Source organism: Malaclemys terrapin, chromosome 8 (assembly GCF_027887155.1).
Source record: "Malaclemys terrapin pileata isolate rMalTer1 chromosome 8, rMalTer1.hap1, whole genome shotgun sequence".
In the NCBI taxonomy this organism is placed as follows: Eukaryota; Metazoa; Chordata; order Testudines; family Emydidae; genus Malaclemys; species Malaclemys terrapin.
The window spans coordinates 93,426,560-93,447,329 of record NC_071512.1 but is presented as its reverse complement, the minus strand read 5'-3'; the positions used below and the strand labels follow the sequence as shown (position 1 = coordinate 93,447,329).

Below are 20,770 nucleotides of genomic sequence, written 5' to 3'. Positions count from 1 at the left end.
ATGGCTTAGGCCACACCAGAGAGAGCTGCTCACTTGCTGTTGATGAGTGAGCAAGCAAAGTTTTCAATACCTTCAAGGGTTTTTAAAAAATTAAGTCAGTACGTGTACTTTGATATTTCATTATTGTACTCTTCATCCATCTTTTCCCCTTATCCACGCTTTATCCTTCAAAGCAAGAACCTGTAAACTTTGTTCATAAAGTGCATGTGTATCTATGATGCCTTCTAAATACCTAGCCAGTTATATTTTGTAGTACAAAATAAAGTTGTGAATAGCTCTTTATGCTTAAGAGCATAAAAAAATGCAGTGTAACAGCCTTTCTGCTTTCAACAGTCCGATACGAACATTCAAGAGCCTTTAGAGCAAACAAATCCCAGAAGAATCAGTATCTCTCTTCTCTCCATGAAGTTACTAACAAGGCTAGTTTGCAGAACTAGCACTAATTTCTGCCAAGTTAAGTACCAAGGGATAATCTGAAACCATTCCTAAAGGTCTGCCTGTCAAAACCTTTTACTCTGCATTAAATCCTGAATGGGTAAAATGTTCTACCTTTGTCTGAGATAAAAGCTTGTTCTCTTCACCTGTCCTTAAAGGATATTGTTTTGAAATACCCTTTACATTTATCAGAGTGTAATTTATTGACTGTCTGAATATGTGGTTTTTGGTAGAAAAGTGACTGTAAAAATGATATCTTGGCATTCTGTATTTAGTCTCTGTTAATGACTTCCATATGAAATTTACACACTGTTATTACTGCAAGTGCAATCTCTTTTCTGAAAAACAAACTGGCTTCTTTTCTTCTCACATCACCAATAATAAAGATCCTGGAATCCAAAGTTTCTCTAGCGATCTCATTGGGGATGCATAAAGCAGAGTAGATTAGAGCTTGCTCTTCTGTAGCTAAATTAGTTAGCTAATAAATTAGGTTGTCAGTAAAAACTTTCTACAGCCTGATACCACTCAGATAATTTTGTGTGTATGGTATCTTCTGGCACTCTGTACTGTAGGATTATATTAATAACGTTTCTTCTTAGACAACTTCTCAAAATGATAATAAACCTTTAGTAAAGAACAGAAGCTTTAGGTTTTAGAGGGGGCTTGCAGCAAGCAGTATCTGTTGGGCCTGATTCTCTTCTCACACTGATCTTTTATTGCTATAACTCCACTGATTTCAGTAGAGTTACTCCTGATTCCTATCAACATGAGAATTGAATAGCCCAGTGTGTTTTCTCCCAAAGTGAAAGAAATTTGGCTATTTGAACTTGATATTCTTTTCAATATTATTCGAAACAAAGGAGGATTTCTAGGAAAGAATGTACGAGGTGTCCCGGAGTCCCCAGGCGATGCTCTGGAACTGCTCCCTACGAAGCCAGTCAGGACTCTGGTGGTCTCCTCTGTGTGAGCAAACTGTCTTCAGGGCAAGAAGCTCACAAGGCTTCACCTTCCTGGATGTGACCTTGGAGCATTCAGCATCCTCTGCCCCTCCGTGCGCTTCCTACAGCGAGTCTGCCCAGGTGGGGTCCTGGGGAAGCCACAGGGTCCTGCACCCCAACTTTGCAGTCAGACGTGACTCTTAGCCAGCCAGTAAAACAGAGGTTTATTAGATGACAGGAACATAGTCTAAACAGAGCTTGTAGATACAGAGAACAGGACCTCTCAGCCAGGTCCATCCAGGGGGGCAGCGAGCCAGACACCCACGTCTGCACTCACTCCACGTCCCCAGCCAGCCCCAAACTGACTTCCCCCTCCAGCCCCTCCTCCTCTGGGCTTTGTTCCTTTCCCCTGACCAGGAGGTCACCTGATTCCTTTGTTCTCCAACACCTTTAGCTATCCCCTTGCAGGGGGGGAAGGGCCCATGCCATTAGTTGCCAGGAGATAGTGTGTCGGCCATTTATGTGCACTGGTCCTTTGCTCTGCAACAATCTCATCCCCTAGAAACTTAAGAAATGCATAGGGGAAACTGAGGCACCCACACAGTATTCAGGGGAAACATTAAGAACAGTCCCACTTCATCACACGAGGGTAAAAAGAAAAGTGTACCAGTGTGGCTAGCATCTTTTAGGGGAAAACAAGATTTATGTTTCTCTTCAGAATACTAGAGTTTCTTTCATTCCTGAGGTTAGGCAGAGAGAGCTTTTATAACTATAGAGGCCATTGGTTGCCATAAATGACCATCCTTGATTGATCTTATGGGAGCAATAACAGAATCATGAAGAAGCTAATCTCCAGCTCCCTCAGATAATCACGACTGTTATCCGTGTTACTTGTCCACACAAAGTCTCTTCGTTTCTTTCCTTCTTAATTTTCCTAAAAAAAAACCCCCAAGACACACACACGAAAAAAAACCCCTAAAGGACCTGGTTAATAAAGAAAAGGCTGTTGAGTTGTTACTCTTTATGAAGCTTTGTTTGCTGTGTTTCCATTAGTAAAATAGTTGTTAATTTATTTCTTGGTTTATGCGACTGAACAAAATGAAAACTAATACCAGAATTGCCCCTTTCTGTTGGGGAGAAAAAAACTTAGAAGGGGATGTTTGACAAGTTTCCACCTAAATCATTCCATGGATGAGGAGGAAGAAAATAACATGACCATGTTTACGCTCTTGTGCCATAGGCTGCATTTTCACCCCCAACTGTACAGAGCTCTGGAGACACAATGCTTTGTAACTTCTCAGTGGTTCTGGGGACCTTGACATCTCTTCTCCATCCTTATCACTGAGATAACTCCATCGAAGTTATGCTGCCAGGACTTTCCTTTGTGTTGGCTGCCCAGGGTGGAGGGAGAAAGGTAATACAGCCTCGTCCCACTCATTTCTGTTCAGATCCTGACCCCCAATGGAGAGCCTCTCATGGGAAGGGGAGTTTGGGCTTTAGATTTCCAAACTTTTAAAGGGAGGAAAGTGGATTTAATTTCTGTGATGGTGTTGCCCGTGTCTCAAGCCATTTAGTTATAATAGTAAGTCCTCTTGTTTGATAAAACACTGAGTGAATTAAATGCTTTTATTACATTTTCCTAGAACATATGATTGTTTTTCAGTCCCTGGAAGTGGAGGATTCTGAAGGTTTATTATTGTTTCTGGTCATATTAGGTTTAAGTACCTAAGCATGCTGGTGATACTATACAATGTATACTCTATGCCCATAGTTATGTTTATTTTTTGGTTTTTGCAGTAACAAATTCATGCCTTGCAAGACAGTGATGGCTTTTTCTTTAGAATTTGAATATGGAGGCCACAGGGACAGATGAAGTGGAAAAGCTAAAATCCAAGTTTATGTCTGCATGGCACAACATGAAATACAGTAAGTGAAACAGTGGATAAAATCCGGACTCCATTGAAGTCAATAGTTTGCCATTGACTGTGGGGAGGGGGAGCAAGATTTCGCACAGTAAGTGTACTCGTATGTGTATTAATCAAAAATGTAACTTGGACTTTGAAACCAATTTGTACTTCAACAATAAACTAAACAATCTGGGAAAACAAACTCATTTAGATGTTCTCTTTCAATTTAAACATTTTAAGGATTTGTTTTTTCAATGACTGACGTAGATCAGAAAAACAGATGGGCATTAAGCACAGATGACATGACAGTTTTGCGTAGGAACTTAAACAGAGAAGTTGTAAAATCAGGCTATGTCTAAGACCACAGCAGCACAGCTGCAGCTATGCCGCTGTAGTGCTTGTAGTGTAGATGCTTCTTACATCGATAGAAGGGGCTTTTCTGTTAGGCTATGTCTTCACTACCCGCCTGAATCGGCAGGTAGAAATCAATCTCTCGGGGATCGAATTATCGCATCTCGTCGGGACGTGACAATCGACAATAGCTACGCTATTCGCATAGCTGAATTTGCGTATCTTAAATTGACCCCCCCACCCCCGTAGTGAAGACGTAGCCTGAGTGTAATTAATGCATTTGTCCAAGAGGTGGTAGCTAGGTTGACGGAAGAATATATCTACACTGTAGAGTTAGGTCTACATAAACATGAGACTCAGGGCATGAAATTTTTCACAGCCCTGAGTGACAGAGATAGGTCTATCTAATTTTTAGGTGTAGACCAGACCTCAGTATGAGCAGTTCTCATTGGTAGTGTATTTTGATAAAGTTAAGACTCTGGGTCAAATCCTGTCTCCATCAAAGTCAATGGGGTATGGATTTCACCCTTTGTCTCTTATCTCTCAAAACAGTTCAGAAGTAGGCAAATCTCAAAACTTGGTCACAAGGAATTAGTTAGCTTTTTTAACCCTCATCTTCCCAACCCCAAATCAGCCTTTATCTTAATCTTCCCATTTCCACTGAAGGCCTGAGGTGAAAATTCACATCTTACGTCAGCAGGAGTTATTTTTGAGTGAAGACTGCAAGATTTGGGCCTAAATGGGGGAGAAAAAAAGTTGGTGCAATGTTTGCTAATATTAAATATTCGAATCAGGACGTGCAACAGTTAAGATTAAACATGCATCCTTAATCCTACCCTTTGTGGCTATATGTTACGCTATTGTGTTTCTCAATGAAATATGTAAGTGTTGAAGTTCTGACAGCAACGTTAACTCACCCATTTTGCGCGTATATTTTTTTTATTCCTGTTTTTCGTAAATATGCATCTTAATCTTGTGACAGTAAAACTTGCATGATATTCAGTGTGGCTGTTTTAGTATTGCTGTTGGAAGCTTAACTTGAGTATTTTAAAAAAAATCACAAAATTAAACTGTATAGTAATGAGTTCATGCAAAAAGGCAGAGTTAACAAGTTCAAACTTAACTTTTGTATTTCATGACTTCAGTTCTTACCTATGCAATTTTCAGGTTGCATAACATCTTATATGGGTGATATTGAATTTATAAGGGCTACATTATTTTAAGCTTGTTGACTATAAATCCATTCAATGTGTCTTAAAACAGTAGAATCTGTTTGTATTATTCAATCTATAAACTAATTCCAATTCAATGTGGTGTTTCCATGTTCTTACTAACTTGTGTGACTTTTTGTATCGTCAAATGCTTTTGGAAGTGTTTTGAAATATTTCAGCCACAAACTTTTGTTTGCTTTGTATCTCTTTTAGGTTGGGTATTGAAAACAAAAACTTACTTTAGCAGAAATTCTGCTGTCTTCTTGCTGGGAAAATGTTACCATTTCAAGTCTGATGGTAAGTGTAAAGAATTTAATTATTTCTGATACCATTTTGGCACTGCTCTGTGACATCTTTGTAATCATCTACCAAAATCTTTATTAATAGAGAATTAAAGTTCACAATTTAAATATGGAAAAGTTAGAATATTCTCAGTTAAGTTTCCAAAACCAGTCTTAATACCTGCCCCATCCCACTGTTCGCACATAGGCCAGAGAACCTAGCCATTGTCAAATCAGACTTCATCCTCTGTGTGCATACATTTTATGCTTGAGTTTACTCATCTGTGAAGTGGGTACTGAGGCTTAATCAAAAGTACTGCATAAACTCAGCCTTGTTCAGGAGAATGAAATGGTAATACCAACATCAAAGTAATATCTTCCTTGATGATTTCCTAGTCTCTGTTAACTCTTCCCTGTGAAAATTTGCCCTCTTATGGGAACTATTTTCCCAGCATGCCTTTCTTGGTTTGGCCACTTATATTTAGCAGGACCAAGCAGCTGCAGCCTTAAAATGGCCGTTTCAATTGACAGCTGCTGCCTGAATCATTCTTTGTTTCAGCTGCTCCATACCTTTTATGTTTTTCCCTAGTTGTTGCTGAGTTGATACTGGAGTGTCCTAGGAAATTCCTATTTTTTTAATAGTATAATTTTATTTTAATTATATTAATAAAAGCCCTGTGTCAGTTAATTTCAAAGCTGTAACTTGTGTTATGTTTGTCTTGCAGAACCCAGTGAACTCTCTCCAGATGGATCCTGCTTGGATATAGTCGACAAAGTCATTTCTGGAAACGTAGAAGAGTTTCGTAAAGATTTTATTTCTAGAATATGGTTGACTTACAGAGAGGATTTTCCTCAGATAAAAGAATCTGCTTTCACAACAGACTGCGGTTGGAGTTGTACACTGAGAACTGGCCAGATGCTGCTAGCTCAAGGGCTTGTGCTTCATTTTCTTGGTAGAGGTAAGCATGAAGAATAGATCATTTTTGGTTTTGTCAGGAGGTAGAACCAAGCATCAGGATGCAGGTGGCCCTTTGTTAATGATGAGGTACATGTGTCAGCCGCCGCATATGCATCCACTAAACTTAGCTAGCTAAAGTGCTTGCTTGCTTTTGATTCTGAACTGCTTTTTAAGAATATAGGAATTTCTTTACTGAATTAGACTAATGGTCTGTCTAGTCCAGGAACCAGTCTCTGATGATGGTGAATATTAGCTGCTTCAAAGGAAGCTGCAGAAAACCCTGTAGAAGTTAATTTTCGTGGTGGACAAAACTCCTTCTTAACCCTTATTATTCAGAGGTTAGCTTACGGCTGAAGTATAAAAGTTTATGTCCATTTCAAAACTCCTAACTAAAAAATAAAACAAAACACGCACCTTTTACTTCAGTAACTGCATCTTCTTGTTATCCATGTAAATGTTCAATCCTTTTAGAGGTTCTTGACCTCAGTGATATCTTGTGGTAATGAGTTCCACTGCCTAATTGTGAGCTGTGTGCAGAAAGTATTTCCTTCATCAGATTTAAATTTGTCATCTTTCAATTTTCTTTAATTCTTGTATGAGAGAGGGTTAACAGAAGTTTCTAATCTATTTTCTGCATGATTCACTATTTTTTTTTTCCCCTGGTGGGGCTTGGAAACCTTTATTTTTCTGCTTCCCTTTGTGTTTTCTTATCTTAACCTTGTTCTTTCAAGATATACTGTCTTACAGCCGCAGTCTCCTTTGGGAAAAATGGATTGCTTTCTGGGGTTGAGCATATTACCTCTCATGCTCTCCCCAGTCTTTTCAAACCCAAGAGGCGATAGACTGGAAATACACAGCTGTTTCCTGCATGGTAGTTTGTTTCAGTACCACTAGGTCTGCAAGCCAGCCACCTTCTCAGTATTTCATCCTCTTTCCTTTCTTCCCTTCTATAATACATGTATCCGTTCCCTGTTGATCAATTCCTGTGCTGGGTTGGCTGCCCCCATTGTCAAAGACCTTTCAACCCTGTCAGTCCCAAACCCTGGTTTGTTGCAAGGGAGTGTGTTGTTTTGTTTACTCAGCCATTTGGTGGTCTATGAGGGCTGTATTTATAACTGATATACAAAACATAGCATTCTGAAGGTCCAAGTCAGTAATATTTTGCAAATATTATGTAAGTCAAGAACCAAAATCTTGTATGGTTCTTATAAAGCCCTAAAACCAGCACACCAGAAAATGCAATTTTGACTATTCTTTAGTGGTCCAGTAGCAAAATTGTTCTGTGGAGAGTTGACATGTCTAGCATTCTTTTTGTTGTAAGCAGTTCGTCTGCTCATAAAATATTATTTTGTTCCATTTGCCCCAACATCCAAACATATGAAATTACTGTGTTTGGAGATGGCTTATCCCCTGATCCTACCCCAGTTTCCCCATAAATATAACCCTTGTTTCACCTAAATCTTTTATTTAAACTTTTTTAAAACCCTGCCCAATCTGGATAGAACACTAAACATGAATATGCAGGTGAGGCTGTAGGAGCGGCCCAGTTTAACATTACCAAAACAAAAGGATCTTGACTAGTCTTAATCTAAAGTGTATTTCTTAAAAACTGCACTTAAAAATAATTCTTGTACTATCCATGTATCCTCACTTGTGAGTCATGTGCTGCACTACTTTGGAGCTACCAAGCTCCCGCATTTCTGTGGTAGCCCATCTGTATAGGGAAAGGAGACATGTCTGGTCTACATGGAAGTCTTCTGTCATCACCCTGCCCTCAAGGGATAGTGAATCTTCTTTAGAAAAACTTTTGGTGAAATTGGGGTAAATACAACACATTTCAGTTACATCTTCATAAGAAATCTTTCATTGGTTGTGGCTCCTTTTCTAGAGATTTTTTTAATAGTATTTTCTTTTAACAAAAAAAAATCGACTTAAATGCCACTAATAGCTAAAATTGTGCAATGCCACAGCTACATGAAATGCTCCAAATACCGCAGAATGATGTTGTCAATACGTTTAGTTTTTTAATTTTTATGTTTTGGAAGGTTTTACATTTAATTTTGTGGAATGTACACAAACATGGCAGCTTGAGATGTCAAGGTTCAGGAACAGCTAAGTCCATTTCATTGTCTGTTACATTTACATTTGCATCTTCCTTGATTTCGGAATCTTCCTCTGAAGGGCTTAATATGAGGCCAGAGTTTAGTAAGTCACTTCCTATGACTGAAATCTGTTTCTCTTATACATATTAAAGCAGATGTTGTCAAACTGTGATCCATGGTACACTTGTTAGTGCCACAGAGCTGGCAGCTCACAGGGTCTTGTGTCTTCTCATTTCCAGTAGTTTTTACAGGCCTCTTGGCTCTTTATTGTAAAGAAGAGACTGGAGGTCTGTAAAAGCATCTACAAGCAAGGAGGAGGATCAGCCAAGTTGGCTGCCTCTACCAGGAGCAATGCTACTACCAGCCTGATTCCAGCAACTGCCCTTTTAACAGTGATTCTCCTCATGATGCTTTCCATCTCCAGAATGCCCCTCCTATTTGTCACCTCCCAAAGAGCTGTACATCCACAGACCTGCTCTCTGAGCTAACAGTGACAACCCAGACCTGATACACACCTGTACCACCATTTATAGTCCCTTCAATGGCTTCCTCAATTTTCCTCTGCCCACAATCTATTTGGTATTTGCATTGGACAAAGTGCAATAGAGGACATATTCAGACACAGTACACATTCTGGTAACTTTAGTTCTTGAAGACGTGATGCATTTTAAAGCTAAATAAAACTTGAGTTTAAAAAATAATTGTGCAATCTTACTGTATTTTATGTACAATTTACAAATGATCTGTGAAATGTTCACTTTACACCTACCACCATAAAATAGTGAAAAGACACTACTTACAAATCTTAAAGTCAGGTGGCAATATTCTGATGTCAGCGTTACCATTTCCATTTGTATCACTTGCACAGGGTATTTCTGTTAATCAATAGCCTTTGTACGTTGTGGAAAGCTGAAGCTAAATTCTGCCTCAGGACTGCTGGATTCTGTGGCACTCTGATGGAAGTTCCGTGTAGCAATTTCAGATTAAACTGAAGATGAGATTTTTATTAATATGAATAATGCAATTGGTACTGTTTTTTTTATTTAGATACTAAATTCAGTGTACATCATCCCCATAACTTAAGTTTTGATGTGCAGTAGAATTTTGTATTGAAGATGCATACCTGCATCATGGTAGTTATTGGAAGAAGCTGGAGGAGGTTATAGCATCTGGCCAATGTCAGTTTAGGCTTTTAGCAGCTGGGCAGACATAGCAAGCAGTTTGAGATTATGAGCTGAGAACACTAAGTGCAGGTTTATATTAAAATGGTCATCAGTGAAATAATTTAAGTGACATTTTAAATAGTCCTCTTTAGGTATGTGGATTCTACTCCATTCATTTCACTGGGCTCACACCTTTTTAGAGCTGTGTCAGGCTTTCTGCAAATTCAGGGATACAGCACTGTATTGGTGTTCACACTTATACATTTTCAGGTTTGTTTTCATAACTCTGAAGGCTAGAACACAATTGTTTTTAAGTGAAAGGCACATAGATCTGCAGCAGGGATTAATTCCTTGAAAAGTTCAGCAGAGTCATACAGTACGTGGATATCATCTGTCACTCAGACTCATAGACGTTTGAAGGTTTCTTCACAAACCCCTGCTGCAGGGAGTTGTTGGGACCTATGGGAGGGACCCACAATACACTAGTAAGAGAAGCGTTAGTGAATCATTAGTGTTGTATTGACATGCTGAACCAGTTTACGCCAACTAGGCTAGTAATGTAGACACTGCATGTAAGGCGAACTGTTACAGAAAAAGCAGTACCAGAAACATGGACAGGAGATGCTTTGCTATAATAGCTAACCTTGAAACAGTTCTGTTCTCTAGTATAGACAGACGTTACAATTTACTTTGTTTGACAAACAAAATTATGAGAATTCTTCTCCATAAACTTGTCTTAGGAATCAACAAACAAGAAAGAAAAAGCATCAGTCATCAAAGGCTTTGACTTGGATAACTATCAGTTGAACCTTTTTACATGTATTAAATAGTTAACTTATTGTGTTGATATGTAAATTCCCCTACTCTGTGTCTTGTAATTATACCCTAGCTGGCTAAGTCTGCAGAGTCCACTATATCCTCTCCTGGAAAATCCTGCTAGCATTAATGGCTAAGAAAGAAATGTAATGTGGCTAGTGTCTCCCTTTCTTCCTCCTTTCTCCCACACAAATAAAAATAGCACAACCATATTATACTGAGTTGACTTTTTTTTGCCTATATTCTTATCAGCAGCATTTGCATGTCTGTAAAACATAGATTATTGGTCTTATTAAAAATTGGCACTTTTTTGGTAATTATACAAAAAAACTTACTGTTAAGAAGTGTAAAACATATCTTTAAAAAATACTCTGTTGCAGACTGGACCTGGCCGGGTGCACTGAACATTGAAAATTCAGACTCTGAATCATGGACAAGCCACACAGTAAAAAAGCTGACTGCATCATTTGAAGCATCACTTACGGGGGAGAGAGAACCCAAGGTCCTGCCAAACGATCATAAGGAAGCACTAAAGAGAGACTGTGATGACAGTGAAATGAGAGATGAAGTTTATCATAGAAAAATAATCTCTTGGTTTGGAGATTCTCCACCCGCATCTTTTGGCTTGCATCAGCTAATAGAATATGGAAAGAAGTCTGGGAAAACAGCTGGAGACTGGTATGGTCCTGCTGTAGTAGCACACATTTTAAGGTAAAAATATCTCTAAATTATCCTTCATTATTACAATGCCTTAAGTGTTACGGAAGAAACATTTAGAAGTGTCTTGAGATTTCTTCAGGTTAATTGGACACCTACCCATTAATTATTGATTTAGCAATTTAGAAGAGGGGTTTTTTTTTTTTTTTTAGAGATAGGAAGGGAAATAGCAGATTCAGGAACTGAAGTATGAACCTCTGTCCAATCTTGTCATTTATTTCTCAAACATTCCTATTTTCCTCCAGTCTGAGCAACAAGAGACCCAAGGTCTCTCCATACCTGATCTTTAAATAGGGCTGCCTTTAATGAAATGTTCTAAAAACTAACCACTCTTTCAACCTTGGAACATGCATAATATTATAGATTTTTTTTATACTGTAACCTGGGGGCTATAATGTACTGATAGTGTAATGAAATGTCAGAGCTAAAATTGATGTTTTCAGCATTTCTTTGCACACATCAAATTCTTGTGAAACTGTAAATGTATGGGACTATTAATATTATAATTATATTACAGTAAAAGTAAAGGATCTTTGACATTCAGTATGAGTAAAAAAAAAAGGGGGGGGGTCCAATTTCTCTCTACTCTGTGCCTTTATGTGCCATTTCTTTGGATACTACTGATTTTGTTTTTTATAGTCTTATGTTCTCTAGGTGGGTCCCAGTTTAGCCATAAACGGAATCATTAATAAATCACCTAAGCATGAGAGGTCAAAGTTCAGATGTAATTTTTCTACATTTATGTAGATGCTGGAATAATTTCATATACAAGTATACTCTCCTTGAATGAGCCTACATTGAAATACTACAGTGTTTGTGCTATGACAGGTGAAGGTTATTTATGTATTTGCCTATATTTGTAATATTTTCTTCATGTGGTTGATATCTGAAATTGACTTTTTTGTGAAATTTCAAAACAAATATTTTCTACTAATCCATTTTCTAATTTGCAAAAGTATATTTGGCTTCAGGATCCACATGATCAAATCATGCATTCCCTTCAACATAATTCCTACCATTATTCAAACATTGCAAAGCTTTCCTTTCCTAGAACTCTCCTTCTCCTGTAGTGAGAATGTATAGCTCTCCCATAACTTGAGAATGTCTGTATTAAATGATTCTTCAGAATATATTGTGAAATAAAGGGATAGTGACCATTTAATACAATCAAGTATCAGAAGTCAAAGGCTAATCTTTTATTTTCAGCAGTTTAATTTCTTTACAAATTTTGTCCTTTACTGATGATCATGATTCAGACTATCGACATATATTTTCTTTTTAGTCTTTAGGTTCATTACTCTTATTCTTCTGAGGCTAGTTTAGTATTTCAATTATCTTTTTTAAAGTTTCAGTGAAACCTCGGAGCTGTTCAAATGTTAGTTTTTGTTCTAATAGATGTCTGAAGCTAATTCTATATATCTTTAGCTTGTCTTCTTAGGTTAGTTGAGCTGAAAAACAGTTCATACTGAGCCGATACTACTTTGAAGGTTAGTTAAAGGAACCCTATCAACTTGAAAATCCCATTTCTGTTGGCAAATTTAGTATTTTCTATAGTTACAAATAAGACAAAAGATTACTATAACCAAAAGTATGTGGGGTGGTGGTGGCGGTGGTCGTGTTTAGTTAATTTTGTGCATTTAATCGCATTCTGTGTATTGTCACTTTTACTGTTTCTTCTTAATAGCTTCTTAGTTTCTGCTTTGCTGGAAAGGCTTTTATAAATATTCTACAAGGGTGGCTGAAAAAGAAAAACAATAAAATAAATGAACTTCAACTTATTTTTATGTAAGGGATCCTTGTTTAAAAGGTGATCTATCAGAAACTGGAATATTTTGAAATCTGTTTCTTTTAAATTCAAGTTAATATCTCTAAAAATCAAGAATCTAAATTCAGTTTACTGTTAATTTCTTGAAATGAAATACTCTATCAAATCTTTTATTCGCACTTAGAAAAGCTGTTGAAGAAGCAAGAGACCCTGAGTTACAAGGGATAACTATCTACGTTGCTCAGGACTGTACAGGTAAGTGATGTGGCTATTGTAGGTTTTAGTCAACTTTATAAGCGCTTCATTTATGCTTTTCAATTAGTGCTCAACAATATTACGATTTCAAAAGAAAAAACTAAATGCTATAAATATGTTTATTTATTGGAACCATGAGCTCAGAGTGGATATTGATTCCTGCACTACATCTTTGGCTTTTGTCTTGATGAATCAAACATAATAAATGGAAAGGTTGGTAAATTGCTTGTTTGACATCTGATTAGGATAATGGCACTTCAAATAGCTTGTGGATGCTTTTTTTCCATATAATCTGCCTGGCATGTATAATTTCACTCCAATGACTTTTTATTTGATTTTAGGCAGTCTGTTGGTTATTCTGCTAGGCCTACCCTTTAAAATAAATAAATTGGTTTACATTTCCCTTCTCTGTCTTCCTTTTTCCTTTTGGTGAAGTGCAGAAAGTGATAGAGATTTTTCTTAAAAACAAAAACAAACGGTCAGTAATTTAATTTATTATGCATTTTCTTAAATATTAAGCTGCATTCTCTTTGCAATGAGAAGGTCTCATTTCTTGCAGGAATGTGTCCATGGGAAAGTTAACGCACCAGTTTCTAGTAGTAATAAATCTAATCAGTTTTCATTCAAAGATGTGAGCAGTCCAATAAACCAAACACTATGGTTACCTATTTTAACCATAACAGACATCTCACGAACACAAATGCTTTTAAATACTTGGTTGTTATTACAGGCAGGGTAGATTAGGGTTCTGGTGGATGTGCAGAAATGGAGGGTGACAAGAAAAACTAAAGATGTAATAAAACTTTACACTAATGACTATGACAATCCAGGCTTTCAAATGAAAGCATAATATATTACTTCTATAGCTGTGTTCAGTTGCCAAAATTATTACTTTTTATGATATACACCTCTACCCCGATATAACGCGACCCAATATAACATGAATTCGGATATAACACGGTAAAGCAGCGCTCCAGCGCAGGGTGGGGTGCACGCTCTGGCAGATGAAAGCAAGTTCGATATAACACGGTTTCACCTATAACGCGGTAAGATTTTTTGGCTCCCGAGGACAGCGTTATATTGGGGTAGGGGTGTACTGTACCTGATCTTGGGAGATAATACAGGAATATCATTCCTTTCCATGATCAAGCTAGTTTTAAAGGGACACACTCAATTTAATTGTATATTGTAAACAAATTTCTTTACCATGTTACAATTAACACCTATGGGCAGGGGTCGGCAACCTTTGGCACGCGGCCCATCAGGGTAATCCACTGGTGGGCCGCGGGACATTTTACTTACGTTGACTGTTCGCAGTCACGGCCCCCCGCAGCTCCCAGTGGCCGTGGTTCGCCCTTCCCAGACAATGGGAGCTGCAGGAAGCGGCGGCCAGCACATCCCTGTGGCCCTTGCCGCTTTCCGCAGCTCCCAATGTCCAGGAACTGCGAACCGTGGCCACTGGTAGCTGTGGGGCACCGTGCCTGCCGACGGTCAACTTAAACAAAATGTCTCGTGGCCCGGCAGCAGATTACCCTGATGGGCCGCGTGCCGAAGGTTGCAGACTCCTGCCTTAGAGTATTAATAGTGAGAGAATTTTAAAAATCTAATGTGGTCTTAATTTAAATATTGGAAGTAGTTTTTTGTCTTTATGCACTTCTCTGACCAGAGGAACTAAAACAATGGTATTTTATTTTTGTTTAACTCAGGATCTAATAATATATTGTTTGAACATTAATGATTTAAAAAAGCTTTTCTTTTTTTTAAATGCGTAAATGTTTCTATTGGTCACAAGCTTTGGGGTTTTTTTTGTTTTTTTTTTTTTAAATACGAAAGTTAGTTCTAGGACCAAATTTTAAACTATCCATTAATTTTAAAACAAATAGAAGAAATGTTTCTCTGCTCTTCTCAATACCTACTTTCCTACATCCTACATGCCACGTATCCAAACTGTTGAACTCAACAGTGTAACATATCTTTCTACAAAATGCCACTTAAGGTGAGGAAAACATGATTAGTTTCTATTAATACAGGTTTTTTGCGGAAGACAATTTAATGTGGAGAGTGTCATTTTTTTCAGAAATGTACAGTTTTGATTTATCGTGCTTAAATGCAATTTTGCAGGCACATAACATTTTGTAAAAGGTATTCAGGATATTTTTACTTCAAAAAAATTACATGTGTACCTTAATGATGCTCAAGTATATTCATTCTTATTTTCAGTTTACAGTTTGGATGTTGTTGATAGACAGTGCTCTTCTATGGGCTCTGAAAAAGCAGATATGAAAGCTGTAATTATATTAGTTCCTGTAAGACTTGGTGGAGAGAGAACCAACATGGACTACTTGGAGTTTGTAAAGGTATGAAATAAGAGTTCATTGTCTGTTTCAAACAGTAGTACTAGATATGAAAAGATTTTTCATGGTGGTAATCTTCTAGCTATTAAATGCGTGGTGATGATTTTACAGTTGGAAGTTGTAAAGTTTGACTTTACAGATTTTAAATGTCAATATTACAAGATCTCACATAATTGCAGAGCACATGATGTCCTATGGCAGGGGTTGTCAACCTTTCAAAGAAGAAAAGCCATTTTTTATTTTTGTCTTTGACCAAAATATTTCGAGAGCTGCATCACACGCAAAGTGTTGGGGTGCAGGAGAGGGTGAGGGCTCTGGGAGGGAGTTTGCAGGAGGGGGCTCTGGGCTGGGGCAGGGAGTTGGGGTGCAGGAAGGGGTACAGGGTTTGGAAGGGAGGTTGGGTGCAAGATGGGGTTCTGACCTGGAGCAGGGGGTTAGGGTGCAGGAGGGGATGGGGGGTGCAGACTCTGGCTGGGAGGCGCTTACTACAGGCGACCCCCGGCCAGCGGCGCAGCAGGGCTCAGACAGGCTGCCTGCCTGCCATGGCCCCACGCCGTTCCCGGATGCGTCTGGCTGCTGGCAAGTCTCTGTGCCCCTTGGGGGAAGGGGGGCAGCGTGTCTTTTTGTGCTGCCCGCTCCCACAAGCACCGCCCCTGCAGCTGTGAGGATGGTGCTGGGGGCGTGAGCAGCGCGCAGAGTTGCCTCTCCTCCTCCCTCCCCCGTGCTAGGGGTGCACAGGGACGTGCCATCAGTCAGCCGCTTCCAGGATCAGCGTGGGGCCACGGCACGCAGGCAGCCTGCCTGAGCCCTGCTGCACCGGACAAAAAACCTTGCATTACAGAGCACTATTGCAGGGTCAGATTAAAGAGCCGCAGGTTGCCGACCCCTGACCTATGGTAAAACAGTGAAAAATATTCCATTCCTAAAATAGTTTCCTGAAAAGACACTAATGCAGTGACTCGAATTAAAAATAATAATTTAGTATATTTATGGTATTTATATTTGTGGTGCCTTAAATGAACTTTCATATTAGCCAACACTTAAAAAATATAAACCAAGCTGCTTATTTTCTTGTTTTTTTTTTTTATCCTTAAATAGTGAATATTGAAGACTACCAGCTGAACTTTCACAGCTTATTCCTTCTACCTTTTTTTTCAGATTGAAGGGTTATAATCATTTGACCCAATTGGCAGTTTTTGTGGCCATTATTTCATTAGCTGGAGGTTCAGATTACTCTGTATGTGGAAGAAGAGAGTGATGATTAAGAATGAAAAGCCCACCAGTGTATCAAATTGCAGGACAGAGCCAGGACACAGTTTAGTGTAGGGTTTTTTTTTGTCTAACTTCTCATCAACAAATACTCAGCTTTTTTAACTGAACACTTAAAAATGGTCTCTAAGAAACTGGACCATAATTCTCATTCCCCTTGAGCACATGTTGGTAGTTCTGCTGGTTAAAGGGAAGAACTTGCTTAACTCTGTTCCTTTGTCTTTACTATCCTATTGTTAATCACACAGAATCATCCTTTTGAGTCCCATCTAAATTTGTATGATTGGACAGTTTAAGAAGCTGCTCAGTAGCATTAAGAAAATCTGAGATGGGCACTTTTGTTACCGTACCTATTTTTCCTTTCTCTTGACTATCTATTCCATTTTATTACAAAGTTTCAGAGAGAACTATGAAAAACTTTTATAGCCAAGGAGGACAGAACTGTGAAGACTTTTATTTAAAGTATGAAGTAGCTGTTCTGTCTTGATTCCTTTCCTTGTGTGTCTAGACAGTTGGTTTGCTCTTTGCTAGTTAGGTCTGGCACAGTAAAACATATCCATGGTTGCAGACCTGATCTAAGAACCGTATTCCCATTACAATACTTCTGCAAAAGAGCTTTGAAATCTCTGAATGTGGAATCATAATGCTTTTATTTGTAGGCTAACACAAGCACCACTTTTGCCTCTATTTTCATAAGGGTTTCTAATCTTGTGTGGTCACTCTTCTTTAATGTGGGCTTCTGTATTGGTGTTGACCATTGTTTTACTGGAAAACGTGCTGTCATTTGCAGATACCTAACTGGGGCTAGGATAAAAGGGGCTTCAGTTGCATGCATGCAATCATCCTGTCTTTGTAATTCATTGAAAGTGACTTAGTATCTTTGGTGTAGATTTAGGTAAATGAAAACACAAACTTCAGAACTGAATTAAGTAAAGAAGTGTTTACAAATGATTTGGCAATTTGTTGATGATAGTTGTTGTTTGTTTGATTTATAATACCTTTATACAAGAAAAGTACCTGATTACCATAGGGAAATCAGACCTTTGCTTTACCTAAGTAGCTCCTGTTTCAATTTTGCTGCACTGGAATAGGTTGAGTGGACACGGACTTAAACTGTTTTCTCCTCTTTATCTTATATGCATAAGCATGTGTTGTAATGTTTATTACCCCTTTTTAATATTTGAAATAAGTGGTATTTCCTCCTTACCTATTTAAACCACTCAGAAGTTGGTTTCCATGTTGTTAATATCTTGGGTTAGTAATGTGATAGATCTGCAAAAGTAGAAATTTTGTTGTTTGTTAATATTGTCTTTTACGGCCAAACTTCTTGTTGAGAGAGAGAATCTTCACAATGTAATTGATGATTTGTAATGGTCTTACTTTTAGTGGCTATAGCCCTAGAAATTGGGGCATAAGAGCCACTGCCATTTTAGCTCAAATGGTAGTCTTTTGGGGGTGGAGGAGAGACTAATTCCTCATATTGGCCCATGTTGACATCAGAGTCCTTACCAGACTCTCTTCTATTCCCTGGTGTCTGCTATTCTGGGGGGAAATGTTTCTCCCTCTATTGCGCTATAAGTTCCTGCATGAGGAATGACACATGTACTTCTGCCCAACCTGCTGCTGTTTACCCTTTTCAGGTAAACATGGGGTGTTTCTCTTCGAAATAGCCACAGATTAGATCAGAGAGGGTTTGGAAATCAAGAGGCAGCTCTAGTACGCCTTACTTACCTCCTCTTGTCTTTTAGGGAAACTGCTCTTGGAAGCAGCTGCAGACTTCCTGTGGTGTGGGGCTTTTACCTATGAACAGGATGGAGGGGCTCAGTGAAGGGCCACTGAACATAAAACTATAAAATATGTAAAACTTCATGCCAGGCAACCTACAGTGACTCCAACTTTTGTTATGTTACATTTATTCTTTTCTAAAGTGTCCTGCCTATCTTTAAACTGTGAACACCTCAGAACAACTGAGGTCATCCCTTCTTGAATGTCTGCCATCACGTGGTCAGTTATGCCAACCACAAGCATTCAAAAAATACCCCAGAAAACCATAATATTTACTGAAAAATCATGATTGTTGTTTTTTTTAACTATCAGCCTTATTTGTCTTTTGATCTTTGAGTGCTAAAGGTTTACATTTCCTAGATTTTTCTCCAGAGCCACAAGAGCTACATACCTATTTTAAAATTGAGTATTGCGGTTCTAGTATAATTGCATGACTCCAGGAACTGGGGCTTTCAGAAGAACACCAAATAATGAGACTTGCAATAGAGCTGCAAAAGTTGGCAACCCTGGGCACTTCCATAGGTCATTCACACTGACCTCACTCTAAATGTGATGGTCAGGAAAAATTAAATGAATAAAGTTACACCAAGTTACTTTAATTCATCACCTTCTTCTGTTAGCCTTTAAATCTGAATTATTTACTATTTTGTTGGCAGGGAATTTTGAGTCTTGAATACTGTGTCGGTGTTATTGGTGGGAAACCTAAGCAGTCATATTACTTTGCAGGATTTCAAGGTTAGTGTTTTAATAAGAGATGTCTCTTTAGTGTTTTCCTTTTAAAAGCTAGAAAGTTAATATAGGATCAGTGGGAAGCAGAATGATTAAAATAGCAAAATGAGTACCTTATTAATTCATCAGATCTGCCAAAGTCCAGTCATTTGTCATTTGCCCCGCATAGTAATTGGATTCTGTAAAATGTACATTTAATTTCCTTTGTTGCATAAACAAGGCATAATTTATCTGTTTCACCAAACTTTAGAAGCCTTTGCTGCTACTGTCTGGCAGTTCTTATTTACATATTTACTTTTTACCAGTTTAAGTAGTGCTAGTTGATGCTCAAATGACAAGCAATATGTTCTTCCTGTCAGGATGAAGTAGCACAAAGCATTTTTCATATGCAAACTCTAGAATATAATTGTGTGTTTGTAAAAGTAATTTTATCACCAAAAATTAAATGACAGTCTCATCACTTTATAAAAATTCTGCTTATACAAGCATATTTGATTATGCAAAAGTTAATCTGTCCTGCAAAAACCGATGCTTCAGTCAATGAATATCAGTCTGGCAAGCAGTTACTTGCTGGCTTTTTTTTTTCAGCTGTTCTGCATAGAAATTGGATTGTAAGCAGTGTAATAATAAGGTGTTTTTTGAATTACTTGTCTTCTGTTTTGTCCTTGTAGATGACAGTTTGATTTACATGGATCCTCATTACTGCCAATCTTTTGTAGATGTCAGCATAAAGGATTTCCCTCTTGAGGTAGTGTGGATAAAGAGCTGGTACTGTTTTTTTTTTTTTCCATATGAATCAAACACTAATTATTTAGAGCTGTTCTAGCTATCTGTATTTTTACAGTTTTAGTTACATGTTATTTGTCAAAATTTTCCCCTTCTTTATAGACTTATAATCAACAAAAATGACCAAAGGTTAAATACTTGATAGTGGATTTTAATTTATTATGTACTTATTAGTTCATTTATCTTTGTCTGTATCTTGTTATATACCAGAAACCCTCCACAAATAAATGATCATGCCACTAAGTAATTTTACATTATAGACAGCTAGGCAGTACCAGACCTGAAACATTACACATGGGTTCTCTTAAAATAATAATAATGAATTGGTGTCAGAAATGTATGTTACAGTGTAGTAGGGTTCACTTTTATTTTGAACTATAGACTACACAAATTTACCCTCTGCTTCTTTGACCAGGAATTTTCAGTGTGTTGTCTAGGAAGACTTGGTGATTACCATTTCAGTACAGTTGTCTACTTGTAATTACTTTATAGGTCATTCATTTAGCTTCTTAGATAGGATTTTCCATTGTTGTATTGCTTTTACTGATGTCTTCTATGCTGTTCATCTCAACAGATTGTTTTATTATTATTTTTAATCAAGTTAGCTCCATGGATCAGTAGCTTTCAAGGACTTGTCAAGTCTGAAAGTGTAGTTACTGTTTCTTTTTTTAGCTATGGCATGCTGTCTCCTTCAGGTTATAGTTAATGCATCTTGTCAGGCTCTGTCTAGGTCTTGAAAAATCAGACTTTTACATGAGTATTTTCTCCCCTTCTCCTCCAACTCGCATTAAAAAAAAAAAGGAGTAAATCCAGGGAAAGGTACTAAAGAACTGCATTTACAAGCAGTCCGTAGACAAGCCAATATGTCCCCAATTCTCGTGTTAAAAGAGATATTCAGTACAGCAGTTTAAAACTTCTCCTTCTGGATCCTGTGATGTCCAGCCCTTA

General features: G+C 38.0%; 1 protein-coding gene across 2 annotated transcripts in view; it reads left to right on the top strand.

The window, feature by feature from the left end:
* ATG4C (autophagy related 4C cysteine peptidase) overlaps window positions 1-20,770 on the top strand; it is a 31,060-nt gene that overhangs the window by 957 nt on the left and 9,333 nt on the right. For both annotated transcript variants that reach the window (XM_054037845.1, XM_054037846.1), the window contains exons 2-9: window positions 3,171-3,299; window positions 5,056-5,139; window positions 5,849-6,082; window positions 10,543-10,873; window positions 12,829-12,899; window positions 15,120-15,256; window positions 18,964-19,042; window positions 19,708-19,784. In XM_054037845.1, the coding sequence (XP_053893820.1) occupies window positions 3,224-3,299; window positions 5,056-5,139; window positions 5,849-6,082; window positions 10,543-10,873; window positions 12,829-12,899; window positions 15,120-15,256; window positions 18,964-19,042; window positions 19,708-19,784 (1,089 nt within the window). In that variant the 5' untranslated portion in view covers window positions 3,171-3,223. The remainder of the gene's footprint in view (window positions 1-3,170; window positions 3,300-5,055; window positions 5,140-5,848; window positions 6,083-10,542; window positions 10,874-12,828; window positions 12,900-15,119; window positions 15,257-18,963; window positions 19,043-19,707; window positions 19,785-20,770) is intronic.